Raw genomic sequence first — 24,171 nt, forward strand, 5'->3', positions numbered from 1 at the left:
AGTGTTGTCCTCCGTTACTTCATTCCCAAAGGTTTCGAAACTTCATCAAATAATGGAGGTATGAAATCTGTCCCTTGATTTGTGAGTATCACGTCGTGAAAGCAAAAAGCAAGAACTAAATGTGTAACGAATGCTTGTCCCACAGGTTCTACTGTCATATCAGCAATTGGGACCAAGGCTAGGATATGTGATAAGTGGTCAGCAATCTAAAATATGTACTTACTTTCTTGTTGCGTCTGTATAAATTAAACTATAGTGTTCAAACTTGTTATTTGAAAAGGTCTGGAAATTTTGGTAATATCTGCAACAGAAATTTAGGCCTAGCCTGTTGTGAATTCTGTGCCCAGCAATACATATGAAAATGTAATCTTCAATGGAATGCTATCATTCTTTCTACCAATACTTAGCGTTAAGGCTAGTTTGAATATTGTAAAGACACTACGCAATCGCGTCTCACTCAAGTACTTTGGGTATTAACAGTCATTTGCCTTGCTGGGTTTTATGATGTAAAATACTGTTTTCAGATATATATTCCAGAAGGATGGCACGTTGATAACATTCCTCATTTTTTTCCCTGTACCTCCTTCCATTCAGCTATGACAACGTCTCCTTGCATCAGCGTTATCAGGTTTACGCTGGACTTCGTAGCTATAATCGTTACATTTGAGGGCACAATGTGTCAGTCGTGTACTCGGGTCTTTTAACTTTAGAAGCTATGGAGTGACATATGGTCACTGACTGTTTGTGTAAAATATTTCTGATGACGGTAGCTCTTGAACTATCTTACACCAAATACCAGAGCTGACTGAGTAGTACTGAAGTTAATTTCTGCTTAGTTATGCACATGGGACACATACTTTTCCCTGGCTTAGAACATAGACAATAGTACAATGACTGCCGTCACAGAACAGAATAGACGGTTTCTCTATGTCTGGATAAGCTAATAGCAAGGTTTTGTCAAAAATCTATAACTGTCTGCTGTAACATGCCACATCGAAAGTAAAGAAGTACACCTCTTCTTAATAATTAATCAAATGCTTCAAGCCCGTGGCATAATCTAACAGGAATCTGTAACAATATACTGCGTGAGAGAACTAAAGGATCACTTTTCCGAAGCCAAATAACTACCACCCGTTGAGAACATTTGAAACTGGGCTCACAGCCATGACACCTTCCTGTTTAGTGACGCAAAAGTGTGGCGCCCTGTGACGTCATCTTCGAGCTGGTCGGTGCTTCAAACGGCAAGATGTTGACACTTGCGAAACAAAAGCCATAGCTCGGGAGCTCGTGTGACGTGTCAGATGGGTTAATGACGTTTCAATGGCGTAAACTTTTACCACAATTCTGCCCAGTGCCAGCGTTCTCATGTCACATGATGCCCCTACCCACATTCCATTGCTTCTTTTGACACCCCTGCGGTGGATGCCAGAGCCGGGACTCGCAACGTTGAAATCAGGCGGCTTTCTAACGAGTGGCCCAGGAAAACATTCCAGACACACCGCCCTTCAGAATAGGAACGAAATTTACTCAGGGATGGCATGAAGGGCGTCAGTGAAGGCCCCCCTTTCCCTGGAGTGTTGATTCCAACACATTTTGTGGTCGACAACGACAGGTTGTGGTGCAATGAGCAACAGGAAGAAGTTCTTCACAATTCTTTGACACTGCTGGCATCCTCAGGCGTTTCAAGCCTTCTGTAAGGATACTGTGGCGATACATCCCCACTAACTGGCAAAACCATTGGTGGCACTCAAGCACCTTTATTTGGAATTTTAGATATTTACCTATCTACGAGGGTTCTCCAGAAAGTAAGTTCCGATCGGTCGTGAGATGGAAACCACAGTGACAACCAGAAACTTTTTTTTTTTTTTTTTTTTTGCAACAGTTAGATACACCTTTCATCTACTTCTCTACATAGTCGCCGCTCCAACTTCGAGTTTTGTCGCAGTGTTGTATCAAGTTTTCACTATCCTCGTCATAGAAAGCACCTACCTGTGCTTTCAGGCAGTTATCTGCACTGGTCTGCAGGTCGTTGTCTGTGGGAAAATTTTGTCTTCATAGCTAGCGATTCTTGTGAGTAGAGATGAGGCTCAGGGGGTGTCAATTACGGACTCTATTGTGGGTGACCGAACACTTATAATCGGAAACGCTGCAGGAGCGTCTTCATTGACCCTGCAGTGTGCGGCCGACAATTGGCATGAAGAAGAAACTGCTCGACAGTTGTGCTGTGTGGGCTGCATGACACAGGCGAAAACTCTAAACAGGCCCTCATACTTGGTGGGAGACGCTTTCCCTACGCACCTTTACGTGTTCACTGTTCACTCAAAACTGATTAGAGCGACGCGACACGATCGACGGACATACTAGAGACACTGCCCAACTCCTCTGGTCAAAGCTTTACCGGATTTTCCCAGTGGTTTCCGTTTCACGACCGATCGGAACTTACTTTCTGGACAACCCTCGAAGACAGAAACTATGACGATATCCCATGCGCATGCAGACTGGCGACCCCTTCGACACCCTCTGACTCCGTATAACCTACTATCAGGAGCAAGGCCAGTAGTGTAGCAGCGAAAGAGTAGCAGCGTAGTCACAACGCATGCACAGTAAATATTGATCATTAACATGACAACATACTATGAGTACTCCCCTCAACTTGGGACCTCATAAAAGAACCGCCGTTCTCTGACAGCCGTTCCATGATTGGCATCCATAGCTGGGCACGTCAGCAGTTGCAAGGAAGTGCTTCAACCGCATGTAAGAAACCTGTCTCGAAGTTGAGATGACAATGGAGCAGTGAGACATTAGCAGCTCGTGTTTTGAGGCAAGAAGTTGAAACGTCCCCTTAGAAAAATTTTACACGACTGTGCTTAAACTGACACACAATAGTTTTTAGCGTAACGCAATCTGACTTTCAAAAATCCCTACGAAAGAATGGCCCTGACTAACATTAACCTATACGTTTCACAAATCACTTACCTCACAAAAATCTTCGTTACTCAAGCTACTGCAATACAGCGAGCACCACTACTGCCAGCTAAATAAAATATTCAAACTACTGAAGGCACTAACTACTGACAGGCATAGTTAGCAAATGAAAGATTTTAATAGAGAACAAACAATGTATTTACCTTAATAGTCATAACATATATAGCAGTTCATGACACCAATTCTTACAAATTTCAAAACTCCGCCATCTCTCTCCCCACGTCCACCACTGCTGGCGGCTCACCTCCAACTGCGCAACGCTACGCGCTGTTAGCATCCAGCTGCCGCTGCCCAACACTACAATCGCAGACAACAATGCAAACCAGCCACAGACTGCACACGGCACAGCCAGTGATTTTTATACAGAGCGCTATGTGGCGTTACCAATAAAAAAAACCAAACAGCCTACTTACATAGCCCCCATGCTCCCCACAAAAATTTTTACAAATTGTTTTGGGCAGTGGCCAATAATGATTTGATAAAATTTTTCATAATTACTATAACAAAGATATCAAATGCACACACTTATTGATACAATGTTGGTCAAAAGCTAAAATTTTCTCACAGTCCATAAAGACAGTCCTAATCATTCATCAAAGTAAAATTGCAGTGTTTTTCTCAAAGTCTGAGTAGTAAAAGAAAATGCACACGGAAGTAGTGGATTTCCATGCAGTCTTGAAGAAGTAGTGTTGTCCTTCCAACAAAAGGCAGTGCTGAGTCTTGACATGCAGACAGGTAATGGGCCATAGCAGAGTCAGTCGACATTAAATACTATCGGTAGGTAAAATATTCAAACTACTGAAGGCACTAACTACTGACAGGCATAGTTAGCAAATGAAAGATTTTAATAGAGAACAAACAATGTATTTACCTTAATAGTCACAATATATATAGCAGTTCATGACACCAATTCTCACAAATTTCAAAACTCCGCCATCTCTCTCCCCACGTCCACCACTGCTGGCGGCTCACCTCCAACTGCGCAACGCTACGCGCTGTTAGCATCCAGCTGCCGCTGCCCAACACTACAATGCCAGACAACAATGCAAACCAGCCACAGACTGCACACGCCACAGCCAGTGATTTTTATACAGAGCGCTATGTGGCGTTACCATAAAAAAAAAAACCAAACAGCCTACTTACAAAGTCTACTCTGTAGCAAACTGGAATTGTGTTTCGTGATGTGGAGCAGGTGACTACATGTGTGTTTGGTGGCGTGGAATGCAGCTATGGCATAGTGCCCAGCACTGGGCGGTGGCGGTCGGGCGGCTCATATTGGCCCTATCTCTCGCCACCCCCAAGTAGCTTCTCATGCTTCATTCGCTGCAGATGCCGCCATGGCATTACGGCCTCTGTTATAGACAAAACGGTGTGAAGTCCCATTGCTGAAATCAGTTTGTGCAGGCGTAGAATGTGGCCTGACCGTGACATATGAGAATTGCACCACCCGGGTGGAGATTGTGCAATGAAAGCTTTGGCTAAAATTCATTTTATTTAAAAGACATGATCCGTGAGGTCACTCCCAGGTCGGCCCGTGATACTGTCATGCAGTCAAGGTGATCTTTAGAAAATGTTAACTCGCTCGTCGAAACAAAGTACAAGGTATAACTAGAGAAGGACAGGCATTCTGTCGTTGATAGCTAAAAGCTGGACCCAGGGGGAGATTCAATCCTCGATCTGATGCTCCAGGTGGTTTGCAGGAGCTAACATGCGATTTCTCTCCAATACATCCTTCTGGTTATCCACAACGATGCATAGTGGGTCGTTCGTTAACGTTTCCACAGGAACAAGCAGTCTTTCCTAGTTAGCACGCAAGTGACACTGAATTGCACTTGAACATTGGAGGAGAATATGAAAGCGAAAAATCGGAAAAAATAAAAAAAAATAGATATAAATTAGACATTAGCATCTAGGTGCCGTTCACAATAGAATGTTCCACATGCAGACAATTTTCGGTATATTCCTGACATTGTGAGTGAGCCCATTTTGCCCTTCCGCGATCTGAGGCACCGTGAGATTTCTTGGTCGGTTTTTACGCTCCATTTATGCAACATTGATCTTGTCCATCACCCAGGGGATGTGAGATAGAAAGGCCGTATCAGACACTTCTGATGACGAATGACTTGATTGTTCGGTAAATATCATTACATTTCTAATGCAACTAGTGGAGTACTCATAACGAGCGTGTTAATCATTCCTCTGCTCTGGCTTTGGTGATGATTACAAAGTCTGTGAAGTCTGTACAGGTATCGTCCATTTGCACCACTTTTAGATTTCTACCCATTCCTAGTACTTTACTTCACCAGTAACGATGAAACTTTGACGGTGTCACTCTTACTGGAGAAACAGAAAGGTCATGAAGCAAACACCTGTCGAAGAACCCGAGAGCTAACAGGCAGCCAGCAATAAGTCTTTTCAGTTTCTGCATTGATCGTCTCTTTTGTGTCAAGCTTGCCCCATCAGTTTCACGTACTGGACTTCAGATTTTCAGTGACACATTCTCCTACAACCCTATTGATTATCAGTTCGGTGGAGTGGTACTTTTCAAGTACTGAAGTGTTTTCTCTTTGTTGGCAGGAACGTTGAGTTCCTGCAGCAGTGCCTGGGAGATATGTTACTGGGACAGAGCCTCGGACTTGGCATCGCCATTTGCATTCTGCTGTTGCAGGTCGGTCTGGTGAGTAATGTTTTCTTAATATCATGTATAACTGTAATTAAGCTCGCATTGCTATAGTTCCATATTATATTCTCCGAGTACTCACAAATGTTAGAAACATACGAAAACTAATCTTGCTTTGTTTCATATTCCCTTCTAAAATATAAATCTGTTCACAGAACGTATATCTTTACAACAAATATTTGAATAGTAAGCTGTAACACAGGATTACAAAAGTACTGGATCAAGCAAGGTTTGATCAAATATTTTATTCGTTGAGCCTTAACATATTTCTAGAACAATCTTATCCGTGGAAGAGACTGGACAGTACCTCAACAGTAACATGAATTTTCCTTTTAATCTGCCGCTGGCTATCATCTAACTGTAATAAACATGTTTTCGGACGAGAGTATAAATGCCCGATAGGATTTACGTGAACGAATTTCGCCTCATCAACTCTTATCTAGAGACCGAGCCAACGCTGTTGGAAAACAATTCCTCTTTTAATAGAATTAAAGATTATAACGTCCTTTACGGACTTGTTAATTGTAATGTAAGTAACAGAATGCAGTTCGAGCTGATTTTATAATACGAACTCGGTGATAAGGGATTACTTGGAAATTCGATATTTTATTCACTAAAGCGCAACTGTGTAGTAGTGGCAGTAGTTATTTCAGTTGATCTGTCAGATAGCCAAAGACAAAAAAATAATTCAGAGTGTCTATCGCAGTTCTTAAATAAGAGAAGCTGAGCTATGCAACTAATGACTCGGGTATTAACGCCCAGCAAATGAACATATTCCCTTTGTTCACGAAATCGTGATCCATGATTATGTAGAAAAGAAATCTGACCTCTGTTGCTCAAATACTAGGTAGCAAGTAAACTGTCATAGTCCAATGAAGTATGTGAAGATGCCTCTAACATGTGTGAAAGTAGTACAAAATTACAACCAAAATATTCAAGTATAACGTGCTACCTATACACTGTTGTGTCTTCCGCTAGAGAGAAAAGGCGTGTTACGCTCATGTAAAATGAATCTTGTATCGCGTAATACCTGGTACTAGAACGCCAGACTCACAAAGTAACTATATCGCGATACCTTGTTAGCTATAGCATGTGTCTCGAAGTTCTGAGAAGTTCAAACCTACCACGTGATGAAAATGGCGTGCATAGAAGGGTATCCAATATGTTGAAAGCAGCTTGTCATTATATTAATTCTGCTGAATGCAGAGTGCATTCAGTGAGCTGCGCTCTCATTAATTACGAATGGAGACAAAGGTTAAATATGTTCGTAGAAGTTGAGCATGAATGACGTGCGATTTGATTTATAGGAGGAAAACTAATGAAGGATGGACTTCAAATTAACTCACATTATCATTCAAGAATGAACGTTCAGAAGGAAAGATACATATTACCTTTGTCAGATGACGTAGAACTGCGACACCACATATTCAAAAAACAATAAAAAAGGCATATAGACACACATCCTCGACTTCTTATTGGATCAGTGTAAAAATGCCTGGAGAAACTACCTAAATCCAAGAACGACTTAATAATCAATACTGATGCACTCTCATTGGAGAAATCCTAGCTCGAAAGAAAAATATCTAAGCTTGCACCTGATTTGTCGACATAGTTCTGCCTTTGAAGTATATCGAACGCATAAGCTTTATTGTATATCGAGAGATATAAGATCCAAAGCGAACAAAAAAGTGAATAGACAGTCTCTGAAACATTATAATGACCTTCAATAGCAATAAATTACTATGAAAGATGTTTCTGACAAGTAACTTTCAAATTCAAATTTATCAGCTGTTTAATTGACAATGTGTATCAACTTAAAATACTTTTTCAGTTCCTTCATGGTTTTACTCGTGCCATAATTCTAGGTCACAAGGTCAACTGGACGCACAAAATAATCGAAGTTACAAAGCTTACACAATGAGATCACTTTCCCAGAAATCAAATTCCACAAAATCTTTACAATCTCGTGTCCTGAAGGGGGAGCTCCTGACTGTGATTAATTCCAGACAACAAGGCCTGGACGCTCTAATGTCTATGAGTCTCGACAGCCCTGTCCTACTAACTACGCATTCTTCCCATTACTACCGTCAGCTTCATGCCTACTGGCTGCCACAGTCATCTCTTCCCTACTACGTTGCTTTGATGTACTGATGTACATTACCGTAAGATTAGGTAACACAGCTTTTGAACCAGTCGGCCAACATGATTAAAATGAGTTTCTCAAAAAATTCATGTATGGGTCCAAAATATATCAGTCCTATATATATAAGAAGATGAAAAAAGATGGCCAAATGTTTTGTGAAATTATTTGTCCAAAAGGAAGAAATAAAATAAATTACAGAAATATTTGGCACGCCTTTGAATGCTGCTCGAAATTATGCACAGTAAATAAGGCACCGATTGAGAATTAAAAATTGCTTGTTTAATTCAGAATATTAACATTTTGTAGGGTCTAGAGGAATTTTTCTCCTAAATTAGGTAGACTGTGTAGTGGCCTAATTATACTTCTATAATTTATGCACGAAGGCGTAAAAAAGTTCCTCGAACCACCATCTTTTCAGCATTAAATTTTTTTTCTGTATTGAATCCTTTAAATGCGAAGAAAGAGATGAGGATTCTCAATCGACACCGTAATTTCTAATGATTACTTCGAGATCATTCAACGACGGGTAAAGTGTACATCTAGTACATTTTAATGTTACTTTTAGAAAAATTAGTTTCACAAAACACTTGACCGTTTTGTTTTGTAAGTATATTTTTCCGAGATTTGTTCAGGAAACTGTTCTCAAAATGCTCAAAAATCAGTACTTAATTCAATGGAAGCCACTTAAAACGTCAACCATCATATCCTTGAACAGGTGAACGTTTTGGCCCCTTATTTGCCTTCGTAGCGTTTTATAAGTACTTTATTCCAAGAAGCATTTGTGGAAGAGAATTATGGTTCACTTTCCGGATTTCTTTCCAATTCTTGGATGTTCTTTCACATAACTAGACCTCATACTAATTTATTTGCTATATCAATTTTGCATTTGCCACTATACTTCTGGGTATGATAATTGGGAGAAATACATTTATCAAATCACAAATTTTTAATACTATCTTTACTGTGAAGCACGTAATAATTTTTTTGCTGAACTAGATCCTACGATTGTGAATATGATATCCCTCTTTCCTGTTTCTCACACTTTTTTCTGTTCTGAATTCTCAAGTCAGTAATTAAGATTTTCTTACTTAAGCTCATTAACATCAAGAAAATTAAATAATTTTTTGTAAAACTATTTGAGACGCCTTTCAATTTGAAACCCAGCTTATACATTTGGAACTCTTCTTAGGCTATGAAAACTGGGTCGGATGTTTTCTTTGAAATTACTAATTAAATTTTAATTTCTACCAGGACTACATTCAAGTAGTTAAACTCCATTTTAAAGAAGAAGACCTCTCACTGATTAATATCCCATTTGTCGACTTCCTTCTATCCGTTTGCGTTGACAATTTGAACAAAATCTATAGGAAGTCATACCTTTGGTACAGTTAACATGTGACTGATGATTACATTTCTTGAAACACTGTGTTAACATGAATTTTCTGTTGTTAACCTAAGACATGAGTGACTGTTCATTTTTAGTATTAAGTAAAAATCCATGAGTTCAGAAATAAAGTTAATTAGCTTTGACTGCTGTTGTATCTGCATTAAGTTGGTTTTGGGAAAGGACGCGTGGTCTACAGTAGTCTTTGGAGAGTCAAAACATTCTGGATCCCGGTTTGAATAAAAACGTAATCAAAATTGTTGAATATACCCGCCGTAATGCGTCACCGTCGGTCTGCTAACGATCTGGTCAAAAAAAGCAGGAAAGTTGACAGAGTCTTGGGACACGATCTTGCCTTTTCACTGAGAAATTACCCGTAAGAGGCTGAACAATCGGTAATGATAAACAAGTCCTCACAGTACATGTGTTCTGTAACTGGAAAAATTTCATGATGAGCTCCATACTTAGAAAAGACTGTGGATTAGTCCCCGCTTTCGGATCTCCACTAGAAGACTGTCGAGGAGAGGCCGCCATAAGGAAGAGATTGAATAAGCAACGAAAAGTTAACGTACTACAAGTCGGAGCGTGAAATTCAAAAGTTTGAAGGTGGTATGAGAGCTAGAAAATCTCGAAAGGAAAATTCAAAGGCTCCGTCTGTAAAGGGGGTCAGTGAAGTGAAATGAAAAGAAGATAAGGATTTCAGGTCAGACAGATATACGTAATATTAATACCAGCAGTAAATGGTGTAACAGGAGTAGGATTAGTAATGTACAGGAAAATATGACAGAGTGTACTTATTGCGAACAGTCCAGATTTTTTCATCAGAATCAGCAACGTACAAACGCAAACAACAGTAGTTCTGATACATATGCAGATGTCACAAGCAGATGAAGACAATACAGCGAATGTATATGGTGATACTCGACAGGTAATTCAGTTTGCAATACTAGATGTTTGCTGTCAGCGGCGACGGAAACATGGTATTAGGTGAAGGAAAATAACAAATAGTTACAGCAGATATAAAGGTAATCAGAGAAGAGAAAGACTAATTTAATTCCGCAGTATATTTCAGCTACTATTAACGAATACACTGTTCAAAAATAACACCGCCAAAGAGATATGAGATTTTCAAATAGATTTTTATCATGGTCGGGAAGAGTTTCAGATTCTGGATTGTAAGAACACTTAGGAGCAGACACGGACTCTTTGGTATTAAATGTCACTCCAAAACCTGTGTAAACCTATGTTCAGCTTCCCGACGAATGATACGAACGCTAGAATGGTATAACAAAGTAGTTTATAGAAGAACATGAGTTGTGTAGGAACATAATATTTATTTCAATGTGGTGGCTAATGTGGAAGGATAATGCACGTCATTAGAATGGGGTCGCTTTTGCAGTGACTCCGCAAGAGGAAGTATCTCTGTAGGCGGTTGCGTACTCTCATTGTATCACCAGCCCAGATGGGATTCTCGAAGCATCAATTATTTGTTGTAAGAAGACTCTTGTATTGAAATACTGTGTAAGATGGCTGTTTTTGTGATGTTATTGGATATGTTAATATTTTTAAAGGAAAATGATGTATTTGAAAAATTGTGGTCGGAGAAACAATCGTCAGGCAACATCTGTGTCTACAATGGCAGCACTGTATAGTGACAGAATCTTTGACAACCAATAGTGGGTAGTTGTGGTGTGCAGCAGGTGGGATTCGTTGTGTGTACAGTGTAATGCAAATAGACGCACTTTTGGAAATATGGGAGTCGCAGATTGATTACCAGGAGGAATGATGACTGAGAACAATGGTTGGATGGCATACGGACATAAAAAAGGTTTCGATATGAAGAGGAAAGTCTTATTTGATGAGGTAAAATGTTTATTTTTATTGTTGTAGACTTGTATCGTTTGTCCAATTCACCCTCGTCACAGTCGGGTTTCTGATAATTATTCTACTGATTGAACACATAGTGCGTAGTGGGGCGATCACTCTGTTGTAGAAATAATTCAAAAACGCCAAAGATGGCACCATCGGATCTGAAAGTAGATTAACATTTATAAGCCATTTGGATATAAAGACACACGAGGCAAACCTGCTGATGTAAAATCATTGCCACATAGAAAAAAGCTCTCATGGTCATTCTTTTCCATAAGATATGCACAACCGAAATCACAAGATAAAACTATTCATAAAACTATCTGGCACATGACCGCTGCTCGTACACACACACACACACACACACACACACACACACACACACACACACACACTCACCAAAAATATAAAATTTGCACAGAGACACACACACTCACACATTCACACACGCGCATACACACATACACGTACACACACACACACACACACACACACACACACACACACACACACACAGAGACAGAGAGAGAGAGAGAGAGAGAGACAGACAGAGAAAGAGACACATATTTTGCATTGCACTCGCAATCACAGCCCTGTAAATCACACGCAAAAACATACTTCGCTCAGAGTAAAATAATTCACTGGCCATTAAAAAGGAAGCAGCCAACCACAGCTCTGTATTTTACCAGTCACTAACGCGAAACAGTGGGCCAGTATTTAGCCGCTATCTTGTTGCAAGTGTTCAAAAGTACCAACGTGATTTAAATATTGAGCCATCTTCAAATGAATTTGATCATTCAAGAAAAATACGGAAAGGGTGTGGCATATAGTAATTCCACATTTCTATATATCTATCAAAAATTCATAAGTACAGAAGAAATCATACAGCACAAATGTGTATTGTAACATGCACTGTAAACTGGTTTTTCACGGTAAGCAATTATTGTTGATATGGCTCACAGGCCATACTGTCACTGAACTTTCTTCCGTCTATGTACCACACTTGGAGCAAGCTAAAATTAAATATTTCCACATCTAAAATATCTTTTCCATTCAGAATAAAAACGAGTATGTGTGTGTGTGTGTGTGTGTGTGTGCGTGTGTGTATGTGTGTATGTGCGTGTGTGTGTGTATCTGTGCAAATTTTATATTTTTGGTAAATAATGTGGAGATCTTAGACTTGGGAGTATTTAATGTTGCCTTGCACCGAGTGTGGTTAGAGGTATAGCTGTATTTGTTCACAAGTAAAGCATAGCCTATTAGTTATATTAGCGGTAAATGAATAAGATAAAAAAATAAGTTTACACGTTACTACAGACATTTGCGCTCTATAAATTTTTTCTATACAAATGTATTTTGGATAACTAGCAGAGATGTTTCTTGAAATTTTCTTTGCGTAACGACTGTTCCATGGACGTTCGGGACTGCAGCCTTATGACTTCGACTTTCTGACATGATATTTCGGCTGACAACCATTCAGCCATCAGGTGAGTGTTTGGCACTGAAACATGCAAAACGCTCAACTGGAGATGGCTGAATGCTTATCAGTGGATATATCGTGGAAGGAAGTCGACATTATCTGTCTGGAATCCCGAAACTCCACGGAATAGTAGTAGAGCTGCAGAAACACTGCAAGATACACCCTTTAGTATTTTCATAATTAATCGAGTACTTTTTAAAATCGCACAATGCTAATATCGTTCGAGTAATTTTGAACATGGACACTATTCTGACTACATCTTGATTGGCTTTTTCGTTTTAATGGCCGGTAAAACAGTAGGCTGTGATTGGGTGAGCAAAATGGGTGTGTGTGTCTGGGACGGGAGTGGGGGGGGGGGGGGGGAGGGGGATAGGTTGTGTGTGTGTGTGTGTGTGTGTGAATTGTTTCTTTTCGCCAGATTTCACAAGGATCAGTTTACTATTCATGTTTCTACTACTTTGAGCTAGGAGTCAATGTTATGAAGGCATTAGGATTTGTTTCGAGACCTGTTAAGAGCTTCAGTACATAGATGCAATTACATAATGTAAGTTTCATCATTAAAGATTGCCCCATATAACCAAATTTTTCGATTTAATGTTCCAGAGCGCGCAGAATGTGCGGGAGACGGGAAAATTTGGCGCCTACTTGTGCGCTATGTTCACCGAGCTGTCTGTCTACTGCTGGTTTGGAGACCAACTCATGTCAGAAGTGAGTTACATTACGACTGCCTACAGTTCCATAGCGGAACAATTCTTTCGCGCTAGTAGACATTTGTAAATCATCCCTTGCGTTGACATTTAAACGCACCAAACAAAATGTTGGCCAGTGACTTTGGAGTGCTTTAAGTGGTACAGAACTACGCAGGTGATCATGTGATACTCTGCTGCTGACTTCAGTCATGGCAGTGATGCACTGTGTGTGTACCATATGGCTGAAAAGAGTCAACCCCATGAGGTAGGCTGATGTGTAGACTTGGCAGCGTGGCAGGAAGGAGCTATCGTGTCTGAAAGTGTCTTCCCATCCACCGAATACAGTCCCACAATATTTTGATGTATCAACTCGAACCGTCCAATGAGGCTACGAAAAATATCTTACCACTCGCAGTCATGTATTACGGCCTAAGCACAATGCTCACAAAAACATCACAATCGACATCGACGAGCGTCACGCCTGATCACTGGCAGTTAGTGTCAGACAAGACAGACGTTCATGATATTCTTGGACACACGTAGGCAGCACGGCATTGGGTCTGTCGTGCATCAACAGTCAAACTGAAGTTGTCGGTCAGGGCCCCAAATTCACTGGACCTGACATTGTGTGGTTTTTATCTACGAGGTAAATGGTTCGAGTAGTATTGATGGTAATTATTGGTTTTTATTTTTTCTTGAAAATGTGAACAAAAATATTTCGGTACATGATATGCATTCTTTTATACCATTACAATTAACGTCTGTTACATCCGTTTAATTCAGTATATTACTACAGTGGTAAGATTTACGTTTGTTTTTCTCCAATGACGATACAGAACTCTGGAGGCTGCTAACTAATATAGTATTCCGCTACTGAAGAGAAAACGTTAGAAAGTTGGCAGAGAAGTACATTCCATAACATGTATTAAGTAACAGTTTCTCCGATCGAGGGTACTCACTAAATTACTATTCTGACATTTCGTTAAAAAAATTGCGGACGTAATTACTATCCATGACGGAACGCGTAAAGCAGATGTGAAGTTACAGTCCGTCAAACCCAACTGTTGCCATTAGCTGTTCCTATAAAACTCGTTTTATTTATGTGAATAAATAAACAAAACAGAAGTCCCACAATTCATGGTATTGTCAAGTGGAACATAAAAGTAAACAATGGAAAAACAACCACCGTTGAATTCTGCAGCTGTTCATTTTTTTTGGCTTATTTGAAATACCACAAACTATTTCCATCGTGTCGCAACGTGCGATGACACAAATAGTACTAACATAGAGTCACCAAAGATATCATCTAGGTACTGAGGGCACATTACATCTTCGTTATTACAAAGAGTAAATACGCGATAACTTTGCTTTTAGTGATTAGTGAAAGACGGATGACGTACAGAGCCGACTGCGTGTTGCAGAGCGAGAATGTGGCGTTCTGTGCGTACGACGCGGTGACGTCAATGCAGGAATTGCCCACATCCATCAAACGGTCGCTGCTTCTGGTTATGCTCAGAGCGCAGAGGCCACTGTGCATCACTGCTGCCGGGCTCTTCCCTTTCTCCAGGGAGTCCTTCGTATCGGTGAGTAACTTGCTGCTGTGTTTTCCCATTAAAACTAGTCTTTAGTGTTAGTCTGTCACGGCGCAAATGCTTTTGTTGTAATGATTGTGGTGGTCCTAGTATTATCAGTAATATTTTACATGAACAGCCGAAGCAAATCTGTTTACTTGATCAGTATAGGGTGAATACTGAAACACCGACAAACTGCAGCGACGGATTACTGACTGGGAGTGCTGGAAGAAAGGTCCTATGAAAGTGTGTCGATAAATGTATCGTTGCCACGGTAGATGGCCCTGACGAATGACAATTCATCTGACTACTTGCCGAGTGTTCATTTTGTGTTGCGGGTGACAGGAATAGCAGCGGTTGTCATGCAGGCCACATGTAATCATGTTGTTGTTATTGTGGTCTTCAGTCCTGAGACTGGTTTGATGCAGCTCTCCATGCTACTCTATCCTGTGCAAGCTTCTTCATCTCCCAGTACCTACTGCAGCCTACATCCTTCTGAATCTGCTTAGTGTATTCATATCTTGATCTCCCTCTACGATTTTTACCCTCCACGCTGCCCTCCAATACTAAATTGGTGATCCCTTGATGCCTCAGAACATGTCCAACCAACCGATCCCTTCTTCTAGTCAAGTTGTGCCACAAACGTCTCTTCTCCTTAGTCCTATTCAATACCTCCTCATTAGTTATGTGATCTACCCATCTAATCTTCAGCATTCTTCTGTAGCACCGCATTTCGAAAGCTTCTATTCTCTTCTTGTCCAAACTATTTGTCGTCCATGTTTCGCTTCCGTACATGACTACACTCTATACAAATACTTTCAGAAACGACTTCCTGACATTTAAACCTATACTAGATGTTAACAAATTTCTCTTCTTCAGAAACGCTTTCCTTGCCATTTCCAGTCTACATTTTATATCCTCTCTACCTCGACCATCATCAGTTATTTTGCTCCCCAAATAGCAAAACTCATTTAGCACTTTAAGTGTCTCATTTCCTAATCTAATTCCCTCAGCATCACCCGACTTAATTCGACTACATTCCATTATCCTCGTTTTGCTTTTGTTGATGTTCATCTTATATCCTCCTTTCAAGACACTGTCCATTCCATTCAACTGCTCTTCCAAGTCCTTTGCTGTCTCTGACAGAATTACAATGTCATCGGCGAACCTCAAAGTTTTTATTTCTTCTCCATGGATTTTAATACCTACTCCGAATTTTTCTTTTGTTTCCTTTACTGCTTGCTCAATTTACAGATTGAATAACATCTGGGATAGGCTACAACCCTGTCTCACTCCCTTGCCAACCACTGCTTCCCTTTCATGTTCCATTACATGGATTAACAACTCTGAGTAAACACTCCGCCACAGGCCGTGCGTTATGAACAGGTGCTCGATCGTGTTGAAAGATGCAATCGCCATCCCCGAATTGTTCTTCAACAGTCGGAAGCAAGAAGGTTCTTAAATCATCAGTGTAGGCTTATGCTGTGCTAGTGCCTCGCAAAACTAGTGGTGAAAGCCCCCTCCATGAAAAACACTACCACCTACGAATTTTACTGTTAGCACTACACACGCTGGCAGATGCCGTTCACCGAGCATTCGCCATACCCACACCCTGCCATTTGATCGCCCCGTTGGGTACCGTGATTCGTCACTCCATACAACGTTTTTCCACTACTCAGTTGTCCACTGTATACGCTCCTTACACCAAGCGAAGCATCGTTTGGCATTTACCGGCGTGATGTGTGGCTTATGAGCAGTCGCTCGACTATGAAATCCAAGTTTTCTCATCTCCTGCCTAACTGTCATAGGTCTTACAGTGGATCCTGATGCAGTTTGAAATTCCTGTATGATGGCCTGAATAGATGTTTGCCTATTACACATTACGACCCAATTTAACTGTTGGCGGTCTCTGTTAGTCAACATAGGAGGTCGGCCTGTACGCTTTTGTGCTGTACGTGGCCCTTCACGTTTCCACTTCACTAATACATCGGACATAGTCGACCTAGGGAAGTTTACGGTGTGGAAACCTCGCGTACAGACGTATGACACAAGTGACACCCAATCACCCGACGACGTTCGAAGTTCGTGAGTTCTGCGAGGCGCTCCATTCTGCTCTCTCACGATTTCCAATGACTACTGAGGTCGCTGATATGGAGTATCTAGCAATAGGTGGCAGCAAATTGCAGTTAATATGAAAAACGTATGTTTTTGGGAGTGTCCGGATACATTTGATCACATAGTGTGGGAGGGAAAAGATCAAAATTGGCCTACTAAATAGTGAGGAACCAACGAAAAGAGAAGAATAACATGAAAAACAACATAAATATACCACAGATGAAGATGGAAGAATGGGTGGAAGTAACAAGAGTTCTTACAGTTAGAATCATGTACGATTTAGGAGAGGATACTGCCAGGATTGTCCCTGAAAGAATTATAAAAATTCTAGGAGGGATTCCAATGAGTTGATAAAAATGGAACAGCAAAAATTCTAAAAATAATTTGGCCTTAACAATGGTTGGATTAACAAGAAAAGTCCTAAAATAATGGAAAAAAACATTGTCGACACCATTTCACAAGAAATGGTAAAAAAACGGGGCATAAGTGTTTTCACATCAGGGAGAATGTTGTGTGGTGAACGCTGTGTGGTCGGACTATAAGAGAATATCTTAAGTCATAATAGGAGCAGAACAGAGTCTATACTGTAAACCGATAGTGTATAGATAAAATACTACTATAAAAGAGGCAATTCAGAAAAGAAGAACCAGTCAAGGATATGCGCACATGATTTTCATCTGTTTACAAGATGCATGTAAAACCGTACCACTAAAACAATCTACGACGATATCTACACGAAACCACAGTATATAGGACATATGCCACTGCAGTTTAAAAAGTTATGAGATCTTCGAGACAAGATTTAAATGTAGCGCATTAACAAATGAAGTAATTTGAATCAGTAATGGAATCAGAGAAAATCGAAAGAAGAGCAGCATGTTTCGTTAAAGTACCATTAGCAATGCTGCAGCAGAGGCGTTTACGTCATGGTATGGTCTGCTGTTTACTTTCTGAGAGCACACGTGCCCTTGGCATGGTCTGCTGTTTACTTTCTGAGAGCACACGTACCTAGAAGTGCCAACCAATATAATGCTTCCTCCCACGTATATCACGCGAAAAGTCCTTTAAGGCAAATTAGAGTAAATTAGAGGGGATCTAGCCCACAAGGAGACTTACCGGCAATCATTATTCCCGCGAACTGTACACGAGTGGAAAAGGAAAATGAGGAAGTGGCAGTGGTATACAACGTACCCTCCATCACACACCGTAAGGGATCCTTATGAATATAGATGTAAACGTAAATGTGGGACACTAGGAAAAAAAATCTCCCAAGTAGTATGAAGAGTCAGTGTCCTAAGACAAGGGTGCTGTATAACATCTGCTCTGTTTAATTTATACCTGGACAAAGTTCTTCGAGAACGGATGAAAAAGTGTAGCGGAACAAGCCGAGAAATGGAATGGGATTACCTACAAGATTTACTAGTCGTCGATGATAAAATTAAATAGATTACAGGTGGCTATGATGAAAATCATAGAAACACAGAATAAGGCGAAAATATTTTTTTCCTAATCAAACTATATCTCTATAGGAAGTAAACAGCTTGAACTTACGGCGGTACTACTGAGGTATGTTAACGGTGTAAATATCTAGAAGTTATAATCTCAGATCAGAGTCTCAGTAAACAAGAAATTCGCCAGGAGACAACACGAGAAACAAAAAAGCTTAGTTCTGTCCTTTGCTCAGATAAAATTTAGAAAAAATAAGACAATTAGATGAGTCAATATTAAACTACTGGTCATTAAAATTGCTACATCACGAAGATGACGTGCTACAGACGCGAATTTTAACCGATAGGAAGAAGATGCTGTGATATGCAAATGATCAATTTTTCAGAGCATTCACATAAGGTGCTAACAAGAGGAAAGTTTCCAACCGATTTCTCATACATAAACAGCAGTTGACCGGCGATGCCTGGTGAAACGTTGCAGTGGTAAGGAGGAGAAATGCGTACCTTCACTTTACCGACTTTGATAAAGGTCGGATTGTAGCCTATCGCGATTGCGGTTAATCGTATCGCGACATTGCTGCTCGCGTTGGTCGAGATCCAATGACTGTTAGTAGAATATGGAATCTGTGGGTTCAGGAAGGAGCAACTGCCTCACAATACGCCAGTCACTACTCTTTATGAACTGTGGTATCACGTTGAAGCTGCATGGGCAGCTGTACCTCTACACGCCATCCAAGCTCTGTTTGACTCAATGCCCAGGCGTATCAAGGCCGTTATTACGGCCAAAGGTGGATGTTCTGGGCACTGATTTCTCAGGATCTATGCACCCAAACTGCGTGAAAATGTACTCACATGTCAGTTCTAGTATAATATATTTGTGCAATGAATACCCGTTTATCATCTGCATTTCTTCTTGATGTAGCAATTTTAATGGTCAGTAGTGTACAAATCGTCTGTTCATATGGAATCCTGGTTAATTCTAACACAAAACATAAGAAGACTTGCAGCCGTGCAAATAGATGTCTTGAGAAGACGTTGTAGAGTTTCAAGGGAAGAGTAGACCACACGGTAATCAGGAAGATAATGAAAACGCCCCCGTCCGTTACCGTTGATGTGTAAAACAGGAGTACAAAACAGCATGGGCGTGTCATGAGGTCAGAAAATGAACGATGACCGAAAAAGTATCTTCTTGGCAACCTGCATACAATAAAGAAAGAGGAGGAATCTCTTCAGAATGGTAAAAACATCTAGAGGATGATATGTAGTTGCGAGATGCAGCCTTAAGAGCTGCAAACAACTCGCAACTATATATACGAATAGATAAGATATTTATGCCATAACATTCGAATATCCAGACGAGCATCTTGATCACCTTATTAAAGAACTTACAAAAGCTCCTAAGCAGAAATCATAATTTACAGACGCTGTTTCCATGCCATAAGCAATTGTCTGCCCTTGTCATCAGTGTGGTGATCCATTACAAAATTTTCGCGTAATTAAAGGTATAATACACCGAATGAGTCTTGCAGGTCGTTAAGTTGCTAACAGGCCAGGTCGCAGATGACAAATAACACAAAGTAACAATTAGGACCCACGCCACAATGCAGGTCCCACATTGATTCCTAGATTGTTGGAATCCCTCGTCAACAAACGATTTTTCTGCTAGGTAATTGTCTTTCGTAGATCATTAAAAGCACCAATATGAATACAGTTCCTGATGCTCAAAGTCCTATGGATTTTGAGTGCTGTGGAGAGACATCTGTGCGGCCATGGCGAAGACACTTGGTTAAGAACCAGAATACAAGCAATAGGTCGTTTCTATGATCCGTATATTCAGGAAGAAGGTGGATTACAAAACCGCAGAAAGCTGCATATGAGGCATCTGTCAGCGTTTTCCAAATACGCTGACCACGACCCAATCAATGGCCTAAAGGATTCGACCGAGTTGTCAAATACAGCAGGTGGAATAACATGATGTGTCTGTGTAACGTCTACATTTACTACGGCAGTACAACCCAGTTTATGTTCGAGTACTAGGAAGAGTGGCTCAATAACAGAGACGAATTCCAGTCTGATATGGCGATAGTGATCCGCTCTGCCATCACTTAAATTGCACTGACGACTGAAGCAGTGAATGTTGCTGTAGAAGGCATCGTTTTGATGCACAGTGTACATCATGTGATGATCTTCGATTTTGATCGTGTAAAAGTTTTCCATTCGAGACTGTTGTCAGAGTGACAATGGCCTTACACAGCATGTTAATAATAAGCTGGCAGATAAAGCCTCGATGAACATTGATGATGGACGGGGAGACTGGGATGTAATGCTCACCATGGTGATATTATCATACAAAACATACAGGAAAAAAGCATTGGGTAGCTTTAGTAGGAGTTCAAAGCACAACTTTAACAGTTCAGTCCTCTTAGATTATTTAAATTTCCCACCTCTGACAAACAGCCATTTTTAAAAAAAAATGTTCCATCAACACATCTTGCATTTCTGAATTTACTGCCAACGTCATTTTGGATTTTTTGCTGAATAGTGACCGAAATCCATAAATGTTCTACTTTCATTTATTTTTAGTTTCTCATATTTTAAAGAAGTCATTAATTTCCGTTTTCTGTTTCAGATCTTAAATGTGTCTTACTCATTCTTCGCCATTCTTCGAAATTTCAAAGAAGAGTAGGAGCGCTTAAACCTTGCTTTTATGTTCAAGTCTACTGTACAACATAGGACTAGAGAATAAACATTTTTCCAGTTGCAGATGCAATACCCGTCACCACATAACTGTAGTAGTGTCTAAAAATAGTAGTTCTCTGGGAAGTGTTGTTATTTTGTACTCTGTCACTCATTTATTGAACTCCGTCGTATGAGAGTTCAGTTACAGGGCGCAATATTTAGATTCGAATAGGGATAAAAAGTCTTAACATTTTTTAGTATGGCCTGTTCATCGTATGATTTCAATATTTAGGCACCTTGGTTACACAATATGCTCCTGTGCACTATGTATCCAGCAGCAAGTTCTGCAGGTTCGTTAGAACATTATTTACAAGTTATCTTTTGTAACAGACGTCGATTACTGTTACTGGCATCAAAAGTTTGGTAGTGTAAATACTGGATTGTATGTTCACATAGAGACTATAATATAATTATAAAACTCTGTGACATGTTAGGTAACTTATGCACAAATAATAATGTTATCACTCCGCCAGCTTCTATGTTCGTTTTGCTTGAAGAAAGAAATTATTTTAACACAAGCATTTTCTGTGTATTCTACTGAGCGATTCATATTTGATAATATGCGGTCTCCAGACTGACCTATTGTGCCTTGTAATCCTAATAAGTTTGAAGAAAAGAATGAAAGATAACATAAAAGAAACACTACCAAGGGAACTAGAACGTCATACCTATTGCGCAACCTTTAGCTTTTTAATTTTTGTCGTTGCGTTCAAAGCCATTAAGATGTTTTTAGGTAATGGGGTAGATCAGGTACAATAGTTTTGCTAAAAGACATGGAGAGATATAAGTAACCGGATATAAGGTTCAGAATTAGCATGTAGTATTGCATTAGGTTGGGTTAAAAAGAAGAGAGACGAAAATAGATAGACTCTAAACGTAAGATACATATAACATAATGAGATAATACTGATACATATCAGTGGCACATGTTATTGATATTGGCATTACCAGCATACATGCTGCATAAGTCCTAGATAAACCAGTTGTAGTTGCTGCATTATGTAACGTGTAAAATTACGACCCGTGGCAAAGACTAATAACAAAAACGACCTCAGCCCCATGTTCGAATCGCACTACTGGTTAAATTTTTAATGAAAATAATCAGCAGTGGCGGCAGAAGACTTGCGGCAAAAGACGTCACACATTTTGTGCCAACGTTCTTCTCAAAGAGGGCGCAGGAACGGACAGGTGCTGGTCCTTAGGTAGGAAACTGCCCCTAAGCGGCTAGAAGACTTAGCAGTAACCAACGGCATGTGGATGCAAAAGACGATGGATATCACTAGATTAAAGACACATAATGTGTATTCACAAGGCTTGTGGCCTGTAATTGAAATCGTGCCGCGTATATCCCTCCAGTCGCAAAAGATTTCGGACCAGCTCCCATGTGAGAAGACTAAACGTGGTAGGGAAGCTGGAAAATCTGAAAACTGAAATGCAACGGCTCGGTCTAGATACAGTAGGGGTCAGTGAAGTGAAACGCAAAAAATACAAGGATTAATGATCGGACGAGTATGCGGTACCACAAACAGCAAAAAAATGGAATATCAGGGGTGGGATACGTTACGAATAGGAAGGAAGGCAGAGAATGTGTTACTAAGAACAGTCCAATGATAGATTCGTTCTCATCAGAATCGACAGCAAACCAACACTGACAACAACAGTTCGGGTATACACATAGACGTCACATGTAAAAGATGAGGATGCACAGAAACTATATACAGGTACTGAACGGGTATTTCAGCACGTAAGGGGGGACGAAAATATTGTAGTCTTGAGGAATTCGAGTGCGGTTGTAGGAGAAGGTGTAGAAGAAAGGGTTACGGGAGAATATTGGCTTGGTAGTCGAGATGAGAGAGGAGGAAGTCTGAGCTCTGCAGTAGAATTCAACTACAAATAGTTGATGCTGTGCTCAATCACAAGTGGAGGAAGTATACTTGTACAAGGCCGGTCATGGTCGGGCAGAGATACCAAAATCGGATGTTGGACTATAAGGCTTTCCAGGAGTAGATATAGACTCAGACCACAGTTTAGTTAGGATGAACAGTAAGGTGAAGCTTAAGAGCCTAGACAGGAAGAATCAAGTACGTTCGCAGCACAACACTGTATGGTAGTCAAACTTGGACTGTGGCGAAACCTTAACAGAATTGAAGCATCTAAGATGTGGTACAACAGGAGAACGTTGAGTATTAGTTGTACAAGTAAGGTAAGAAATGAGATGGTTATCTGCATAATAGGCGAGAAAAAAGAACATTTGGGGAACACTGACAAGAAGAAGGGATTTGATGATAAGACGTCGTTGAAGGCATCAAGTAATAGGGCCACATGAAACTAGTCAGAAACATGTGACTATACTTCAGATTGCGCTTGTAATACACTCATGCTCATGAATTAAGGATAATGCTGACACATGATGAAGCAACTCTTTGGTGGCCGGTTTGCGGGTTTAAATCACCTCGGGGCTTGGCCATGCGGTGAATTTGGCCTGTGGTCGTCGCACAGTGGCGCTGGCAGCAGTCCACATACATAGAGGTGTGTTTGTGCATGTCAGAGTACGTTGTAGCGAGTAAGTGTGCAGACGTTTTTAAATGTGCTAATGATGACTGTGTGTTGAAAATGCCTCCAAGAACACTTATTGATGACGTTATGAGGGGTATACTACTATAGCGGCTAGAGGCTGGTGAAACATAGCAGGACGTAGCACGGGTCCTCCGTGTGCCACAAAGTGTGATCTCAAGATTATGGCAACGATTCCAGCAAATCCAGGCGCTACATTACGCGAAGTCCACATTGTACAACACCATAAGAAGAGCGATATCTCACCATCAGTGCCCGCAGACAGCCACGGAGTACTGCAGATAGTCTCGCTCGGGACCTTACCGCAACCACTGGAACAGTTGTCTCCAGACACTCAGTCTACAGACCACTGAGAAGACATGGTGTATTCGCCCGGAGATCTGAAACGTGCATTCCACTGACCCTTGGTCACAGGAGAACCCATAAAGCCTGGTGTCAAGAACACAGTACATGGTCATTGCAAAAGTGGTCCCACATTATGTTCACGGACGAGT

General features: G+C 40.6%; 1 protein-coding gene across 1 annotated transcript in view; it reads left to right on the forward strand.

The window, feature by feature from the left end:
- The window catches only part of LOC126278952 (odorant receptor Or2-like), a 60,551-nt gene extending 39,501 nt beyond the window's left edge, over window positions 1-21,050 (forward strand). Inside the window, exons 3-6 of the mRNA XM_049979231.1 lie at window positions 5,563-5,662; window positions 13,145-13,249; window positions 14,652-14,813; window positions 20,994-21,050. Coding sequence (XP_049835188.1) covers window positions 5,563-5,662; window positions 13,145-13,249; window positions 14,652-14,813; window positions 20,994-21,050 — 424 coding nt within the window. The remainder of the gene's footprint in view (window positions 1-5,562; window positions 5,663-13,144; window positions 13,250-14,651; window positions 14,814-20,993) is intronic.
- Window positions 21,051-24,171: the final 3,121 nt, after the last annotated feature.

Source organism: Schistocerca gregaria, chromosome 6, assembly GCF_023897955.1.
Source record: "Schistocerca gregaria isolate iqSchGreg1 chromosome 6, iqSchGreg1.2, whole genome shotgun sequence".
Taxonomy (NCBI): Eukaryota; Metazoa; Arthropoda; class Insecta; order Orthoptera; family Acrididae; genus Schistocerca; species Schistocerca gregaria.